This window comes from Scyliorhinus canicula, chromosome 2 (genome assembly GCF_902713615.1).
Source record: "Scyliorhinus canicula chromosome 2, sScyCan1.1, whole genome shotgun sequence".
Lineage (NCBI taxonomy): Eukaryota > Metazoa > Chordata > Chondrichthyes > Carcharhiniformes > Scyliorhinidae > Scyliorhinus > Scyliorhinus canicula.
In genome coordinates, this window is record NC_052147.1 from 139054000 (window position 1) to 139072606 (window position 18607).

The 18607-nt window shown below is 52.0% G+C and overlaps 1 protein-coding gene across 3 annotated transcripts in view; it reads right to left on the reverse strand.

The window, feature by feature from the left end:
* The window catches only part of LOC119958607 (fibronectin-like), a 136352-nt gene that overhangs the window by 7928 nt on the left and 109817 nt on the right, over nucleotides 1-18607 (reverse strand). For all 3 annotated transcript variants that reach the window (XM_038787098.1, XM_038787090.1, XM_038787106.1), the window contains 4 exons: nucleotides 16436-16770; nucleotides 14590-14728; nucleotides 5196-5360; nucleotides 500-625 (listed from right to left, as the gene is read on the reverse strand). In XM_038787098.1, coding sequence (XP_038643026.1) covers nucleotides 500-625; nucleotides 5196-5360; nucleotides 14590-14728; nucleotides 16436-16770 — 765 coding nt within the window. The remainder of the gene's footprint in view (nucleotides 1-499; nucleotides 626-5195; nucleotides 5361-14589; nucleotides 14729-16435; nucleotides 16771-18607) is intronic.

Below are 18607 nucleotides of genomic sequence, written 5' to 3' on the forward strand. Positions count from 1 at the left end.
GTGTAAGAGACGGGCAGCAACATTTTAGATGGTGCCAAGTTCACGGGGGATAGAAAGTGGGAGAGCATCACGTCTCGGCCTTTTGGCAAGGATGAGCGTGAGGTCAGGTGTAATGCCTGGATCTGGTATAACTCTATTGTGGGGGCCATGAATTGGATTCAATTTGAATTGTTTTTTGGAGCAGGCAAGGAGCTGGATTAGGGGTTTGCCCCTGTTCACCATCTGGGCTCTGGCTTTGTAACTTTGATAAAGTAATTAAAAAACAGAAAGTGGGAGAGCAATGCCTTCAAATGGATGGGTCTCGTGCTGAAGAAGGCTGATGAGGGTTTCAGCAGCAGGTGAGCTGAGACGGGGATGGAATCAGTCATGTGACCTCAATGGGCCTCTCTAATCCGAGGAACTGAAGGTCTGGAAAGGATGAAGAGAGTGGAAAAGCAGGAAAACGTGTGCAACAATGTCGACATTTCGTGGACTTTCAGAGGTGGACTGGACAACTTACGTGGTTCACAATTGAACTCTCCCTTTCCGTTGCCTTTACAGGTACAGCTGAGCATTTGGCCAGTCTCACTGTGCCGATCCCATTTCTCGCCAATTATGTAGTTCATGCCATTATCATGGCACCACTCTGGGCAAGAGGGAGATGATGAAAGCAAGGGTTACAGAGCGTGCACTAGGCGTGGCATCAAACTAAGCAGATACCTATCCACTTATAGTACAACTTGTGTCACCCTGAATTTATATGATATCCACCTTTTATGTTCACCTTGTGGTTGACTTCAGTCCAACACAACTGGCTACCCATGTATTAATTACAACGAAAAGCACACAAAAAGCCAACTGCAAGATCAGTGATCCGAGAGTCAACTAAACAGATGGGTGTTCCCTATCTATTGAACCTCATTTTCTTGGGGAAAACCTCTTGAAACCTGGAGTGGGGTTGCTGGAACACTAAACTAAAGCACCAGGCAAGCACATTGCTCCCAGATTGCTTTGAGTTTGTGATCACTTTGAACAGGTATCTTATTCCATAGCCTAGCACTTGTGTCCATGTGTTAAATCTGTGAGAGAGATCTTAGCTAAAGTCCCACTGACGCAGACCCACAGCGTAGTAAGTTAAGACCACCACCCCGAGTGAGCGAGTGCAGGTGTCCTGTCTTCTACAGGGGCCTATGTTAATGTTATTTTAAGGTCCTGGCCAGGTAAGCAGCCAATTTTGTTCATGTTGGTTTTAATCCGGAGATTGCTGCCAGTATAAAGGGGAGGGCCTTGGTTTTCCCAAAATTGCTTAGCCTGGGCATCAGACTGGCAGACACCAAATGCTTTTCCTGCATTGGCACTGCCCAGCTTGCTCTGACCTATGGGAGCACCCTCCCACATTCTCTGGCACAGAGGGCAGCAGTGGGCTCAAGCCCAGCATAGTCACTGTGATTGTGGCCTGAGGGATTCTGGGCCTACAGCACCTCATTTAATTTTTTGGCCTGTGCTCTCTTCTAACCCACATTTGAGGTGAGGGATGGAGGGCTTTGACCTGCAACGTTCTGTTTATTTGGGAGAGTCATCTAATTAGTTGCACTCCACTCGTCTTCCCCCCTAATCACTGCAAAACACTCCCCCCCCCCCCCCCCCCCCCTTCATCTTAATCCAATTTGGTTTTGAAAATTATTGAATCTGCTTTCATGGTGTATTCCAGGCCATAACATCTCACTGAGTGCATAAAATAAAATTCTCCTGGTCATTTACTTTCAAACTGTGTCCTTTGGTTACTGAACATCCTGCCAGTGGAAAGTGATTCCCCCTTTTACTCTACCAAAACTCCTCACCGTTTTGGACACCTCTCTATAACATGCCCCTAAATCTTCTCTGCTCGAGGGAGAACAATCCCAGCTTCTCTAATACTTCCATTCAATCCTCACCCCTGATGTGGAGGTGCCGGCGTTGGACTAGGGTGAGCACAGTAAGAAGTCTTACAACACCAGGTTAAAGTCCAACATGTTTGTTTCAAACACTAGCTTTCAGAGCACTGCCATTCACCTGAGGAAGGAGCAGTGCTCCGAAAGCTAGTGTTTGAAATGAACATGTCGGACTTTAACCTGGTGTTGTAAGACTTCTTACTATCCTCACCCCTGGCATTCTAGTAAATCTTCTTGGTACCCTTTTCAAAGGCCATTTTTGAGTTTGTACCCCATACTTATGTCATAGCGTTTTACAGGACAGAAAGAGACACTTCGGCCCATCGTGTCTGTGCTGACCATCAAGAACCTATTCATTCTAATCCCATTTTCCAGCACTTGGCCCAAACCCTTGTATGCCATGCAGGTGCTGAAAAATGGGATTAGAAAATGAAATTTGCACCCACATCAAAATGCTGCAAGGAGCCAGCCACAAGCGAGATTCACCCCGCGACTGACATAACATGGGTGGCATTCTCCCCTACCCGGCGTGACGGAGGGTGCCGGCGTAGGGGAGTAGCGCCAACCACTCAGGGGTCGGGCCGGTTTGCACCAGAAGACTGGCGCAAAAAACCAGCGCCCCTGGCAGTGCGGCTGGCCGAAAGGCTTTCGCCGGTCGGCGCATGCGCGACGTGGGGTTCTCTTCCGCTTCCGCCATGGCGAAGGCCGTGGCGGCCGCGGCAAAGAAATAGTGCACCCAGGGCACTGGCCCGGAGTCTGAGTGGGGGGCCCCGATCGCGGACCAGACCACCGTGGGGGCACCCCCCGGGGTTCGATCGCCCCCCCCCCCCCCCCCAGGACCCCGGGGCCCGCTCGCGCCGCTGATCCCGCCGTTCCAGAGGTGGTTCAAACCTCGGCGGCGGGAGAGGCCTCCCAGCGGCGGGACTTCGGCCCATCCGGGCCGGAGAATCACCGCAGGGGCCTCTCCGATCGGAGTGGCGAGATTCCCACCACCGCCACTTCCCGGGTGGCGGAGAATCTCTGCCATGGCGGGGGCGGGATTTTCAGCGTCCCCAGGCAATTCTCCGACCCTGCTGAGGGTCGGAGAATTTCGCTCCATGTTTCCCATCCAGAAAATTCAGAAAACTCATTTAAGTACATAGTCATCTTGTTAGTGGGCACCCCCCGGTGTATCATCCCCTCAGTGTGGATTTCCATCACGAGGTTTACAACAGATTTGTAGCAACGTGAATCGGGCAAAGAGACTATGCCTGGGGCACACAGCTAAGTACAACCCCCATGGGGAAGAGGGACATGGCCAGGCAGTGCCCGGTGCAGGGGTCCTCTGGGGTTCTCCCGGGGTAGTCCCCGTGTATGTGTGGTTCCCCATTTGTGGGGGCATCCCCATGGGGGGGGGGGGGGGCTCTTGTTTTTTTTTACCAGAGATTGGGTTGTCCTTTTAAAAGTCACCCCAATCTCTGGAAAGCTGATGTTACAGGTTCTTACACTTAGAAGAAAAAATGGATGATTCCGCTTATGCTGTCACATGGTTTTCAATATACCCAAAACCGTGGGAGGACAGTCCCTACGCTTGTGCATCTTAAATGCGTTTGAAGATCGTTCCAACATTAGGCGACATTTGCTTTTTGTCTAATGTTCCAATTACCCATATTCTAACCAGAATCATAGAATCCCTGCATAAGTAGAAGGAGGCAATTCGGCCCATCAAGTCTGCACTGACCCTCTGAAAGAGCAACCCACCCAGGCCCAATCCCTGCCCTATTCCTGTAACCCCACCCGACCTTTGGACACTAAGGGGCAATTTAGCATGGCCAATCCACCTAATCTGCACACCTTGGGACAGCGGGAGGAAACCCATGCAGACAAGGGGAGAACGCACAAAGTCCACACAGTTACCCAAGGTTGGAATCAAGCCCAGGGCTAGCTAGCGTGCCGCCCCTAGACAGGCAGTTTTCCCATGTGACCATTGTCACACATCAAGCGGTCACCTAAAGTCAGGTGAGTGCAGGCTGGGTCTGGCGAGCTCGGATTGGCCATGTGAGAGAGAGGGTGCAGGAGAGAACAATGTACCCCAGCCGTGCTTATTCATTTCAGCTCTTCCTCTAGAAACATTGGATGGAATTTAACCCAAAAATTCCTAAGTGTAATTTTGGGTGGGTTTGGCGGGTGTTTCTCGCTGGCCTTTTGAGATCCACACTGCTATTCAACCACACAAATAATTTTTTGGGGCCTTGTGGAGTTTCTCCCTGGTCAAGCCCACACTTAAGAATATTGTCATCACTGTGGAGCTGAACCCGCCGGCGAGTCCAGCCCTCAGAGATCGGGCGGACATTTTGAAAGGCTGCCCCAATCTCTAAATTAACTCGAGGATCCCCCACCCAACATGAGCATTACCCCATACCACCACACCCCCCACCCCAAGTGAGGACACCTCGCTATAAGGTTGCTGAGGGCCACCCTGCTTTTCAGGCCTCCCCACCCCCAATCCAGCCTTTATGAGGTGTCTTCATACACACCCACCCCCCCCCCCCCCCCCCAGCCTCATTCCCCCTTTCTTGGGCATGGCCCCGAACAAGCCCAGACCCTTGGCAGTGCCACCCTGGCAATGCCACCTGGGCTCCCTGGCAATGACACTGCCAGTGCCATCCAGGCACCTTGGCACTACCAGCATGCCAAGGTGCCTGGATGCCAGAGGGAGAGCCAGGAGCCACCCTACCCTGTCCCCGACCACCCAGGGGTCTCCAATGACCTTGTGAACCCCCCAGGTGAGGTCTTGCTGCGGAGGCCATTAGTTCCCGGGCACTGGGAGAATCCTAATGGCTCATTTAAATTTGTTGATCTGGATCTCACCCAGCAGGACGGAATCCTGATTGTGACGTCTCGCGACGTTTAATCTCCCGAGATGTCTCAAGCATTCGAATCTCGCGACAGGCTTCTTGCGATATTCAATGGCTTCGTCATGTCACCAAGTTGGGCGCAACAAAGCCAATAAATCGCGCTCATTGTCTCTGAAGCATGGTGAGAGACATTTGTGGAAAGAAATGGAATTGGGATAATGGGAAGCGGGATCAGGGATAGTTGGGAAAGGGGTTGGGATAATGGGAGGAGGATCTGTGACAGTGGAGGGGAGGGGGTGAGATAACGAGGAGAGAAGTTTGTGGTAATAGAGAGAGGGATTTGAGATTGTGGAGAATGGGGTTTGGAGTAACGAGGAAAGGGTTTGGAGTAATGAGTAGAGGAGTTTGGGATTGTAGGGAAAGGGATAAAATGCAGCAAACTACTCACTAGATGATTCACACTTGAAATGACCACTCCCATAGCCAGCGCATCGACACCACAGTTTATAGCCACTTTCGGACATTCGCTCCCATTCCTGGCCGATGGTGTAGTGGGTATTTGTCGTGGTGTCAAAGCAGGACCCATCAGAGATGATGGTTGAGGTTTCAGGAGCTGCAGGTTAAAAACAAAGAACAGCCTCAATAAGATGGAAAGATCCCAACATTTTGGCCTCGACCAAACTCTCGGTTTAAAATCCAAAGCCCTCCACTCCCTGCTGCAGCGACTCCTGTCTCATCAGTCGGATGATTGTGGCTTCAAGTCAAACTCAAGACAGCGGAGCGCAAGATCCAGGCTGATTTTCCCAGTGCAGTATTGGAAATGTGTTGCATTCTTGGGGGTGCAATCAATCAGCCCCGTCTGCCCTCTTCAGTGGCACTACTGTGAAGAAGGGCAAGGGCGCTCTGCCTGGCATAGATTAGATCAGAAAATTCTGGAAAAACTCAGTAGGTCTGGCAGGATCTTTGGAGCGAGAAACAGAGTTCTCCTTTTCAAGTCCAATACAACTCTCTCCTCTTATTCTGGAGTTCTCCCTGGCTTTCTGGTCAACATTTATGCCAAAGTCTAAAAAGCATATTAATTGGTCACTCTCACATTATGGTTCCTGAGATCTTGCTGAGTGCAAACTGTTTCCCACAGAGTAACAACAGACTCAATTGTAAAAGGGGGCTATATAAATGTAAAAGCAAAATACCATGGATGCCAGAAATCTGAAATAAAAACGACCAAAGTGCTGGGGAAACTCTGCAGCATCTGTGGAGGCAGAAACAGAGTTAATGTGTCAAGTTCGTATGACTCGTCTTCGGAGCAGAGGAGAGGGAGAAACGTGATGGATTTTGTGGTTGGAGGGGAAAGTGGAGTAGATCAGAAAGTCAGGGATAGGTGGGCGCTCAGGAGAGATTGCCAAAGACGTCAGGGACATTAAACAAAGGGAGTGGTAATGATAATGTTAAAAACCACTATCAGCACCTTTAGTCTTTAATGCCATCTGCTTCATCTCCTCCCACCCCCCCCCCCCCTCCCCCCATTTCTATCCCTCTTCTGCTCTGAAGGAGAGTCACATGGACTCACAACGTTAATTCTTGTTTCTCTCTCTACTGATCCTGTCAGGCCTGCTGTATAAATGTACATTGTTGAGAAGGGAAGTCCTAGCTGCCGCCAGGTTACCTCTAACGAGCCTTACTGTTGCCACTCCCGCTCCCAACTCCACGGCTGGTGTAATGTCAGAGGCAGGAGCTGAACGAGCTTGATTCAGGGAGAGGGGGAGATTTGAATTCAGCAGAACCAAGAGAGCAGCCTCTTAGCCAGTGCTGAACAGGTGGATAGGGACATGACTGTGGGAATCAAGGAACTAAGAAGTAGAGCCTGTCCCAAAATGGCGCCTTTTCAACAGGTCCCAAAGCACATCAGAACCAGCAAAGTCCCTTTTTTGAAATATATTTTAGAAACGAATGCAGCCCACAGTAATGTCCGACATTGAGATCAAGAGCAGATAATCGGTTTTTAATCCTTTTATTCTTTCATGGGATGTTGCCCCTTGAAGTGAGTGGCGGAACTTCTGGTGTTAGACCATGGAGTGAGTGGTCACACACAGGTGTGACCATTCGCTTCCTGCTTGAAGGCACAAAAAAGAGCTCTTTTTCCCCAATACTGGGTAGAATTTTAATGAAAAGACGTAGGTGAATGTAGGGAGGAGTAGTTTCCCCTGGGAGTGGTATGTCTGCTGGTTACCAGACCCGGCAGAAAACTGAGAGATTTGGCTGAAAAGTTGGAACAGGCTTGTGTAACAGCAACAGCCAGTTTAAACATGGAGGCGGGAGAAGGGCTGATGCAAGCTGGAAGTCTTCAACTTGACTTGATGGCCTTTATTAAAGCTGAATTCCAGCAGCAGAGGGAACAAATACAGGAAGATTGCGCAAAGGCTATTGAAGAAGTGGGACACCCCTGAAGAGTTCTTTGGAACGGGTACAGGAGTGTTTGGAGGTGCAGGGGTCATAAATTCGGGAGATTGAAGGAGTGATCTCGGATCACAGCGATCGTGTGGTGGTGGGGCTCCTCAGAGACCTCTGTAAAACATTGAAGGCAAAGGTTGAGGAGCAGCAGAATGCCTCGAGAAGGCAGAATTTGTGAATAGTGGGCCTGCCTGAAGGAGTGGAAGGTGTGAATGCCACGAGGTACGTCTTGAAGATGCTTGTGGGGTTGGTGGCAGAAGGAGTGCTAGATATGGCTCCTGAAGTGGACTGAGCACATAGGTCCCTGAGGCAGAAGTCTAGAGCTGGGGAATCACCGCGGGCGGTGATCGTGAGACTCCACAAATTTGTAGAGAAAGAGAAGATTCTGCGATGGGCCTGGGAGAAGCATACCTGCTACTGGGAGGGGAATAACATCCAAATTTATCAGGACATCGGAGCCGAGTTAGCAAAGCGGCGGGCAAGCTTCAACAAGGCCACGGTGGTGCTGTACCGGCGGCAGATCAGGTTTGGGGTGCTCCACCTGGTGGAATTATGGGTGACGTTCGGAGGCCGGTGGTGCAGTCCATGGTGAAGATATGGAATCAGTTGAGGAGGCATTTTAGGGTAGAAGGGTGCTAACGCCGCTGTGCGAGAATCATGGGTTTGAGCCATGGGGATGGATAGTGGGTCAAGGTGAGGGATCTGCATTTCGAAAAAGGGTTCGCCAGTCTGGAGGAGCTCAGGGAGAGGGTAGAGCTGTCGAGGGGGAGTGAGTTCAGGTATCTACAGGTTAAGGACTTTGCACAAAAGGTCTGGATGGGGCTCCCTAGGTTTCCGGGATACACCGTGCTGGAGTGACTGCTGCTTCCGGATATGGAAAGGGAGGGAAGAATTGGGGATATATACAAGTGGCTGGGGGAGCAGGAAGGTGAGCGGGTGGTGAAGATCAAGGAGAAATGGGAAGTGGAGTTGGGATGGGGAGATCAATCGGTGAGTATGGAGTGAGGCACTGCGTAGGGTAAGTGGGACCTCCTCTTGTGCAAGGGTGAGCCTGATACAGTTTAAGGTGGTGCACAGGGTGCATATGACTCGGGCGAGAATGAGTGGGCTCTTTCAGGGGGTAGCAGATGAGCGTGAGAGGTGTGGGCGGGGGCCAGCGAATCAAGCGCACATGTTATGGGGTTAATGAAAATTTGGAAGATTCTGGGCGGGAGTGTTCGCGGTCCTAGCCAGGATAGTGTAGGAGGAGGTGGACCCGAATCCTTTGATGGCGTATTCGGGGTTTCAGAGAAGCCGGAGCTCATGGAGAGGAGGAAGGCCGATGTCGTGGCCTTTGCCTCTCTGATTGCACGGTGCCGAATGTTGCTGGACTGGCGGTCGGCACCGCCACCGGGGGTAACGGCTTGGTTGGGTGATGTGTACGACTTCCTGCGATTAGAGAAGATAAAGTATGAGCTAAGGGGCTCTTCAGGGGGGTTGTGGGTGAAAATGGGGGGGAATCGGTCCAGATTGTATAGTTGATGGTTGGGAAGTATGTTTCCTGGGGTGATTATTCGCTGTAACTTGTTTTGATATATGTTTGTAATAAAATACATTTTTTTTAAATGAAGTGAGTGGCGGGAAATTCTGGCCATTGTTTTCGGAACTCATGATCTGAACACTTCCACTTTCCTCAGGCTGTCCACCACATTGCTGTGAGTCTGGGGAGTCAGATGTAGGCCAGGTCCGGTGAGGAAGGCAGATTTCACTTCCCTCCAGGACATTCGGGAACCAGTTGGGTTTTTAGCAACAGTTTGGCGGTCACAGCGAATAGCTTTCATTTCAAGGTGTATGTTGAATTTAAATTGGGCCAGCTGCCACTGTGGGGTTTTGAACCCACGTCCCAACACTGGTCTAAAAGTGTTACCACCATGCCAACAGCTCCCTGTCATTTAATGATGCTAATGGGCGATAGCTATTGGTCAGCACGCTGTGGGGAGAACTCTTCTGCACCGCTTTCAAGTGGTGCTTTGGGGTATTTTACGGTCCACTTGAGAGGGCAGGCTGGGTCTTGCGTTTGAAGCCTCCTCCAGAACAGCTGGCACCTCTTGACAATGCAGCATTCCCTCAGTGCTACAGTGGAAGGGGTAAAGAGGATTTTGTGCCCAAGGAATGCAACCTCCTTCATCAGAGTAGAGCACCTCCACAGTGGGAATGGTGCCCATGTTGGGTGGCAGGATGTTGCAGAATCTTAAGTGAACAGAGCTTTATTAGGAAGTAATGAATTCTCTGTTGCTGAGGGGAGGGGCAGCCTTTTCTGCTAATCACCCGCTATACCAGCATATGCAGCAGTCCGAATCACAAGGGATTCTTTCACATGGGTAGACCCACCCATCTCTCAACATTGCTCCTGTGGTTAGTTTATTAGCCCTGGGCTAATCCATATTGACTGAAGAATTAAAAGGCTTCTACTGTCTACTGCCTGACTGCCCCACGTGTAAACAAGACGACAAGTTGGTAAATATTTGCTCCTCAGTGGTGCATGCTGTGACTCGAGTGTGCGCCTCAGTCAGCTTCACTGGACAAGCAGAATCGGGGGACTGGTGAACAGCTCGCACAGGCCAGCGTTCTCAGCACTAATTCACATGAAGGAGACAGGCATAGGCCCAGCTCTTCGGTTATAACTGTCACGCAGTTAAGCTCCCAATGCGCACATCACAGATGCACAAACTTCAAACTCCGCCGAGTTGCTCTTGTATTTAAAATCCTCAACCATTGGGTGGAATTACCTAGCACTTGACGGGCAGGGGCGGAACTGGAAAATGCCATTCAAACGTTCAGTGGGACTGGGAGATCCTGATTGGGGGGGGGGGGGGGGGGCTGGAGTATTCCGGTCATTGTGTTTGGATCGCTCCATGACCTTTACACTCCCTGGGTGCGATTCTCCAGAAAGATATGTCGCGAGCTTCCTGATGCTCGGCCCAGTGAGGCCGGCAATGCTCTTCAGCATTAGTTGGTTCACTTGACGAGGCCCCACGGGCTTCCTGCCGCAAATGAAGGCTCGCCAGTTTATTCACCAGGACCACGCTAGCCAGACCCCCTGCTAACAAGGCCAAGCAGCACTTAAACAGCACTTGCACAGCCAACCCATCAGCTCGCAGCCATGACGCCGAGAAGACCAGCCCCAAGATTTCAGCGATGCAGACCCAGGGAGGCTCCTAGATGCGGTTGAGAGATGTCCTAAACCCCTGAGGGAACCAGAGGGTGAGCCACAGGGCAGCCAGTGCTGCCTGGGATGCAGTGGTGGCGGCTGTAAGCTGGGTGAGTGTGACCAGGAGGACTGGCCTCCAGTGCCTAAGAAGGTCAACGACTTACACAGGTGGCAGCATGGGTGAGTTGACGCCAACGTCACTTCCCCCTCATTCCCCTCACAAACCAAGACCTTTCTGTCCCCATTCAAGCATCCACCTCCCCCAACTCCCCATACAGATCCCAACCCTCCCTTCACACCCCTCTCCGTTCAACACCCCACACCAACCCTTCCTTCACACCCACCACTGGGAACCACACGTGCAGCTAATAATGCCCTCTCTGTGTCTCCGCAGAAGAAGCTCACCCATAATCCCCAGGAGAGGGCCCAGACTGGTGGCAGAGTGCTGGAATTAAGAATCCTCATCTCTTTCGAGGAAGGGGCCCTGGAGGTGACAGAGGTAGCGGATGCCACAGAGGTGAGGAACCACCGGGCTCCACCCGTAGGACCTCTCAAACGTGAGTTATTATTGCCCATTCCTCCCACTGACCACATGTTCATTCTCCCGCAGGACCTCCAGCCGCCGGAGCCAACCCATCCCGGGAGGCGCCCTCTCCAGTCTCCCAGGAGAACACCTCGGAGGAGAGCTCCGAGGAAGATACAATCGAGGCGTCACAGCTATCATCCCCACCATCCACCAGCGCAAATACATGCACCCCAGTGGAAAACATTTGTCAGGCTTCTGGGGCACAATCTGGTGAGCAGCACACAGATGCTGATGCACATCAGGTGGAGGCAGGAACCCACAGGCGAGATGGCAGTCGGAGGGCTGCTGGATTCCAGCACCCAGCTGGTTCCTTGCTGAGCCTCTGGTACAGGGTTAACCGGAGCTGATGTAGACGATAGGGTGTGGTCGGGATAATCAGAGGGCGATGTCAGCGACCCTCCAGCAGGTCCATAGTCGATTGGAGGGGTCCCAGACTCTACGTCAACAGGAGATGTGGCTGGCAATGCGTGGCACCGAGGCCAACACTGCTGGGGTGGCAATCACAGTGGAGAGCCTGGTGCACACCTTCGGCACCATTAGTGAAGGTGTCCAACTGGGGCGGCACGTGGCACAGTGGTTAGCATTGCTGCCTATGGCACTGAGGACCCGGGTTCGAATCCCGGCCCTGGGTCACTGTCCATTTGGAGTTTGCACATTCTCCCCGCATCTGCGTGGGTTTCACCCCCACAACCCAAAGATGTGCAGGTTAGCTGGATTGGCCACGCTAAATTGCCCCTTAATTGGAAAAAATGAATTGGGTATTTTTTTAAAAGTTAAGGTGTCCAAGGCGTCACCAGTCGGTGATGGCCCTGGCTGAGGATCTCGGCAGAATGTTCACCTTGCTGGGGGATGTGACCCAGTACCAGGCTGATCTTGATGAGATGCTGTGGGAATTGTCCCGCTTTCAGATGGGAATGGCTGAGGCGCTGCAGAGCTTGTTCCAATTGCAGGTGGGCATTGCTGAGGCCTCTGGCCTTGCGGCTAAAGGCCAAGGCACTGCAGAGCATAACCTGGGCGGGTGGGAAATGGGAGTGGGTAAGGCATCGACGATGTACAAGGCAACATCCTAAGTGAATCGGGCAAGTATGAGGGCCTGCCTGGCCCTCCGGGCTTGCCGGACCTCGCCGCTTCCGCCTGTCCTGCGGCCTCCGGCTGGTCCTCCGGGTCTTCCCTGGGATCCCCCTCCAGCCCCTGCTGGTCCGGCGCCACCTCATCATCCTCCTCGGTGGCCACATGTTCCTCATCACCAGCCTCCAGCACGTCGCCCCGCTGTTGTTCCAGGTTGTGGAGGACACAGCAGACCACCACAATGCGGGCGACCCCCCCCCCAGGAGCGACCACTGGAGCAGTCGAGGCATCGAAACCGTATTTTGAGCAGTCCGATGCACCGCTCAATGACAACCCAGGTGGTCACATGGCCTCATTTTATCGGGTCTCCGCTTAGCTCTACGGCCTCCATACTGGCGCCATTAGGCAGGTCCTCAGCGGGTACCCCTTATCCCCCAAGAGCCCGCCGCCCATCCTGGGGTTCTCCTCAAAGAGACCGGGGATGACCTGATTGCCCCAGGATGTAGCTGTCGTGCACACGCCCCGAGAAGCGTGCGCACACATGCATGATCTTCATGTGGTTGTCTCACATGAGCTGTATGTTCAGGGAGTGGAACCCCTTCCTGTTACTGTAGGGCACTCCCAGATGGCCGGTGAATGTAGGATGACATGCGTGAAGTCTATCAACCCCTGGACCTGGGACATCCCGGTGATGGCAGAAAATCTTGCTGCCCGGGCATCCTGTTCGGCTTGATAGGGTTTTCTGCCCGGGCAAACAGGACATCCGTGACCTGGGAGAGATGCCACACAGGTCCCCGCTCGAGTCCTGGAAGGATCCTGAGGCACAGAAGTTCAGGGCTGCAGTGATCTTGATGACCACCGGGAGTAGGTGTCCTCCTCCTCCACGTGGTTCCACGTCGTGAAGACAGGGCACAGGTGCCGCACCATCCATTATCTGCTCGAATGACCAGCAACGCCTGTACACCCTGGGCTGTTGCTGGCCTCCCCCTCTGGGTCCCTCCCTGGCCTGATGGGTGGCCAGGTCCTCCGGGTGTGGGGCGGAGTCCGGCCCATGGGTTGCCACCTTGAGAATCCGCAAACAGTGCTGCTGTCGCCATCTCTGGCATCAGGCCGCTCGGCCTGGAAGCAGCACCACTAGAGAGAGTTCTGTGGGGTCCAAAATACCATCCATAGCGTTCAATATCTGTACGGCATTGGGAGAGGGTGGGGGCTATTGTAGGTGGGTCAGACAGGCAGGGTCTAGGGTTGCTGCAGAACGGGTTTCACAATCCAGGGGTTGCCATGCGCGGTTGCCACGCCCCTACCCAGTGTCTCCCCTCCCATGGCGGCTCACCCCCACCGAAAGTCCCCACCCCACTGCCGAGCACTCAGCAGCAAACCCAGCTCCCTGGGTTCTTTGCCTGTGAGCAAATATGGCTACTCACCTCCTCGGCTCCCCGCAAAAGCCCTTTCGCCAGCTACACGTTCGTCAAAAGGAGTACTAATTGGCGCCAGTGTGACCATCATGGGAAGCCATAGGGTGGCTCCCATTAATTGTATAGAAATAGGGCTTAAGTGGTGATAATTGGTTTCTCACCACGCTACTGTGAGATCCCGATTTCGCCTATGGAAATGGGTTGGTTGCGTCGCAAACTGTTTGACGCCTGGTGCAGTTCTCGTTTTTCGACTCTCCCGTTATTCACCGGCCTTGTTTTGCTTGAGCGCAACGAGGCTTGAGAATCACACCCCCTCTCTCTAGTTTCCTCCCCCAACCCCACAGTCCTCCATGAGCTCCTGACACCAACACCCAGCCATTTCAGCTCTTCCACATTCAGGTCTGTCAAGATGTTCGGCTCTGGCATTCCCTCCCAAAACGTCTCTGCCATTTTCCAGCTCCAAGTAGCTGCTTAAAGCCTACCCCTCCAATCAAGTTCTGGGCCACTTGTCTACATTTCCTCAGGCAGCTCGGCCAAATGTTCATTTATTGGGCCTCCTGTGAAGAATTCTGGGATATTTTGATACATTAGAGGTGGTACATAAATGCAAGTTGTTGTTGTAGAGGATCCAGCAGATAGGGGTACTGATTGGTGATGGGTTCAATAAATTCCTTTTTCATTACAGGGTCGCTGAATGTTACCCCCTTGCCCATTCTTTTCTCCGATAACCAGTAGCTCAAGGGCAGCCACGCTCACTGGGACGGTCCCAGTTGCTTTATCAAATGAAAAGTGCCACCAAATGCCCAGCAGAGCCTCGGGTGTGTAGAAACAGAGTCTCCCTGGGGACCGCAAGTTCAGCCGTTCTCCTTTGGGTCTGAAAGTAAGATGATGGTGGTAGGGTAGAGGGGAGGTGGCTTTGGTGCGTTGGCGAGAGGGTTGGGTTTGCCGGAGGAGAACTGGCCCCAGTGAAGGGAGGGTTGGTTCTGGGTAGCGGACAGACGGACCCACTGAGGTAAGGTGGGGGATGTGGAAAGACAGAATTATTAATGCCCCCAAACTGTAGAGGAGCTGCCATGTACGAACGGACATTTGGAAATTTGGCTGGCTTGTGACAACAAAAAGTGCTACTTACAGGAATTTCCCACAGTGATGACGTCCTGCAGAACTTTCCGCTTCCCTGTCCCATCCAGAGCCTCGACGAGAATGTTGTACTTTGCCCCTGACACAAGGTTAGGCAGCACGGCATACGTGGAGGTTCCTGGTACCCGAAGCTAGAAGTGAGAATGGACAAGGTCAACTAGAACTTCTCTGCAACTCCCCTCTCATTCTCGAGAACAGCTACCCTTTCCTGGGTGGGGGTGGGGTGGTTTCTGGATCATTGCAACCCATGATGAGGGGGGGCTTGCGAAAAACACCTCAATGCACAGGATTAAACCTCAGAGGCGCGAGGGAGAGTTCCGCTTTGGGATCGCTCAGTGGGCTCGGCCTAGTAGTGAGATCAGGCCCTGGGGTCCCAGTTTGACATGGCCTGGAGAGAGCTCATTGATCTCAGTTGGATCACTAGTGTAGCCTGAGCACGCAAGTGGGATGAAGATGGCCCCATTATTGTCTATTTCCCATTGACCTTTTCACAACGCCACCCCATCATCGAATTGACTGTCCCAATCGAGATGCTCCTTCCATTCTGCAATTTGAACTCTGTGCTCCTAATTTGGGAGCTCATTGTCATTCAGCCATAGTCGGGGCTGAACTCTTTGCCTGGTTGAAGTTGCTCAATCACAAGCTCAAGGCATCTGTTTAACACCATGGCAATGAATTGTGTTTTGCGTTGTAAAAATCGACTGGGGCTGAGGATTGTAATCCTCAAAAAATGAGTGGAAACCCTATCATCCTGTTGAACAATAATGGATGTTCAGGCTTCAGGCCTAAGTCCATCGGGAAGAGTCCCTTGAGGTGGCTTCTCATTTCCTTCCGGGTGGCTATTAACTTCAGAATACCCATCCCATATGGGCTGTAGCCGGAGCTAGATTTCCCATTTACCCAATAGAGGGGACGTCACCCGCATGCATTGGATGCAAGTATCCGAACTGGATGCGCACTCTGCCAGCCACAGTCTGTCTGGGGTGGTGGGGGGGCCGGGGTGCGCAGAGGAAGAGGTCAGTTAACTAATCGTCACTCTGTTGCCTGCAGTTGGCATCATGGCCTCTCTCAGCGAATGCACCAGCCGCGAGTATGATCAGCATCCAGTCCATGGGCCATTACCAACTGATTTGTCCGGAATTCTGCATGTTAAAGGAGTAATGGCTGTACACAGGATAAGGTCCAGCTAGTATTATTTTGATTCTTTCGTGGGATGTGGGCTTCGCTGGCAAGGCTGGCATTTGTTGCCCATCCCTAATCACGCTTGAACGGAGTGGAATTCCTGGGTGATTTCAGAGGGGCAGTTGAGAGTCAACCTCACATGCTGTGGGGCCAGGAGTCACATGTAGTCCAGACCAGGTAAGGACATCACATTTCCTTCCCTAAAGGAATTTTACAACAATTGGTTATGTTTTCACGGCCATCATTACGGAGTCTAGCTTCATGTTCCAAATTTATTAACTGAATTTAAATTCCACCGGAGGCCTCGGTGGGATTTGAACACCTGTCCCTATGACCCCACAGCATTAGCCTGGGACTCTGGGTTAGTAATCCAGTGACTTTACCACTACCCCAACATCTCCCCTTGTTATCTTAACATCCACAATTTGGGTTGCCAACTCTGGTTTAAAGGATTCCTGGAGTCCTCCTGATCTCCAAATGACAGTCAAATAGTCTTCTTTCCCCCCACCCTGCCATCTGCAATTTAGTTATAATTAATAAATTGAAGTACTGCAGTTGGTTAATCTTTAATTCCCGGAGGCACCAGAATAATCCTGGAGGCTTGGCAACCCTTCCAGAGAAAGCACTAATTGGTGTATTGAGAGATAACCGTTTACCTGGAAGGTTTGATCCGTGTTGCCTACGGGATTACATGTGACCAGGTACTCCAAGGCTACGATGGTCGGTGTCCAGGAGACGATGGTCTTGGGCTGTCGCACCTCCCCCGAGGAGGTGATTTCGGTTAGTTCTGGCTGGTTCCCGGGCCCGTTGGGAAGATCTCCTTCGAAGGACTCCGTTCCTTGTGAGTGGAAGGTTGGGGTTTGGGTTTTGCCATGAGGTCCTTCAGTTTTCTCGCCGGGTTGGTAGGTCAACTGGTCGGTGGGGGACAGCTCTTTGGAGTCCCCTGGCTTTTTGCCAGAATCGATGGATGGCCTCTTGCCGTCTTCCTGCCCTGAAACCGGCACAACATTGCCCTCGTCATACCGAGACCCCGAGGACAACTCTGACTGGACAAAAACCGAGGGAGCATCCAGGTTCTGGGGCTGTTGGCTTAAAGGCGGGGAAAGAGTAGCAAGCTGTGGAAAGAGGGCTTGAAAAGCAGAAGAGCAGCGGCAGGTTAAAGATTTGCTGGCGGCGTTAATAAGCAAAGTCAAAGATTTTTTTCTTTAGTTGCTGTGCACAGCAGGGTTAAAGCGCGCCAACAGTCAGTCGATTACTTGCCGCAGTTACCAGCTTGCAACGTTATGCACCCCCATCACATACAGCACACCCTCTGACCATCACCAGCTGTGCAGAAGCACCTACAGCATTGCAGCAGAGACGCACCAAGATGAAAACTGATGCTGGCGGAAGCGAGCAGGAAGGTTCAGCCGACATTGGCCATTCAATCGTGCGCCTGCTGTCGTGAATGGTCCAACATTACTTTAGCTTTCATGGAGGTGGGGGGGGGGGGGGTTGCTCTGCATGTTTTGAGTGAGAACACTTGGGAACTGTTACGACTGTTTTTAAGCACTCAAAAACTCCACTTCAAACCTAACTAGCCCAACCACATCTTAATAAACAAGCTGTATTTTTGGCCACATGTAAAACAAGCTTGACAAAACATCATTCCAATGGATCTTTCAATTAATTAACCTTATAGAATATCTCACTGCACAGGAGGCTGAGCGGCCTGTTGAGTCTGTTTTGCCCCATTGAGAAAACCCTACAGTTAAGCCCACACCCGTGCCCTTTCCCCTACAAATACTTGCCCTGCCAAGTACACCTCATATTCTCTGTTTTGGAAGTTACTATAGAATCTGCTTCCCCTGCCCTTTCAGACAGACAGTCCATTCCAGGTCACAAGCACTGGCTGAGTAAATAAATTCTCCTCATCTTGCCTACAGATCAGTTGAAGGTTGGTCTATAAACCATGTGGACCTGTATGGGTTGCTCAGTCACAGTCAGGGTGGGGCTGCACACACAGCAGCGGTGGAGGGTGGGGGGGGGGGTTCAGTCAACCCAGGTTGTCGAAATAAGTTGAGAGTTCACTATCTCGGTCACTGGCAAGTTACGCCTGCCCTTCCCCTATTCCTTCCAGGTAATTTCTTGGGAGAGGTAGGCCACAGCATTTATTAGTCTCAACTGCTTTTTAATTCCTCCCTTCGACAGGGGTGTAGTTGACAGTGCCAGTATTTCTTGCCCATCCCTAATTGCCCTTGAACTGCTGCAGTCCATGTGATGTAGGTACAATGCTGTCAGGGAGGGAGTTCCAGGATTTTGACCCAACTATAAAATCCCTACAGTGCAGAAGGAGGCCATTCGGTCAATCAGGTCACTACCGACCCTCTGAAACAGCATCCCACCCAGGCCCACTCCCCCGCAAACCCACCTAACCTACACACCGTGGACACCAAGGAGCAATTTTGTATGGCCAATCCACCTAACCTGCACATCTTTGGAATCAAACCCTGGTCCCTGGCACTGTGAGGCAGCGGTGCTAACCAGTGTGCCGCCGTGTTGACCCAACAATAGCAATATATATTCGAGTCAGGGTGGTGAGTGGCTTGGAGGTGGACTTACAGGTGATGGTGTTTCCACGTGTCTGCTGCCCTTGTCTTTCTCAATGGTAGAGATTGCAGTTTTGGAAAATGCTGTCAAAGGAGCCTTTACGAATTGCTGGAGCGCATCTTGTAGATGGTACGCACTGCTGCCACTGTGAGTCAGTGGTGGAGGGAGTGAATGCTAGGGGTGTGATGAATTCTGCCCCCCTGTCCCCAAAGTAACACCGCCTACCAACTGGCACTCAT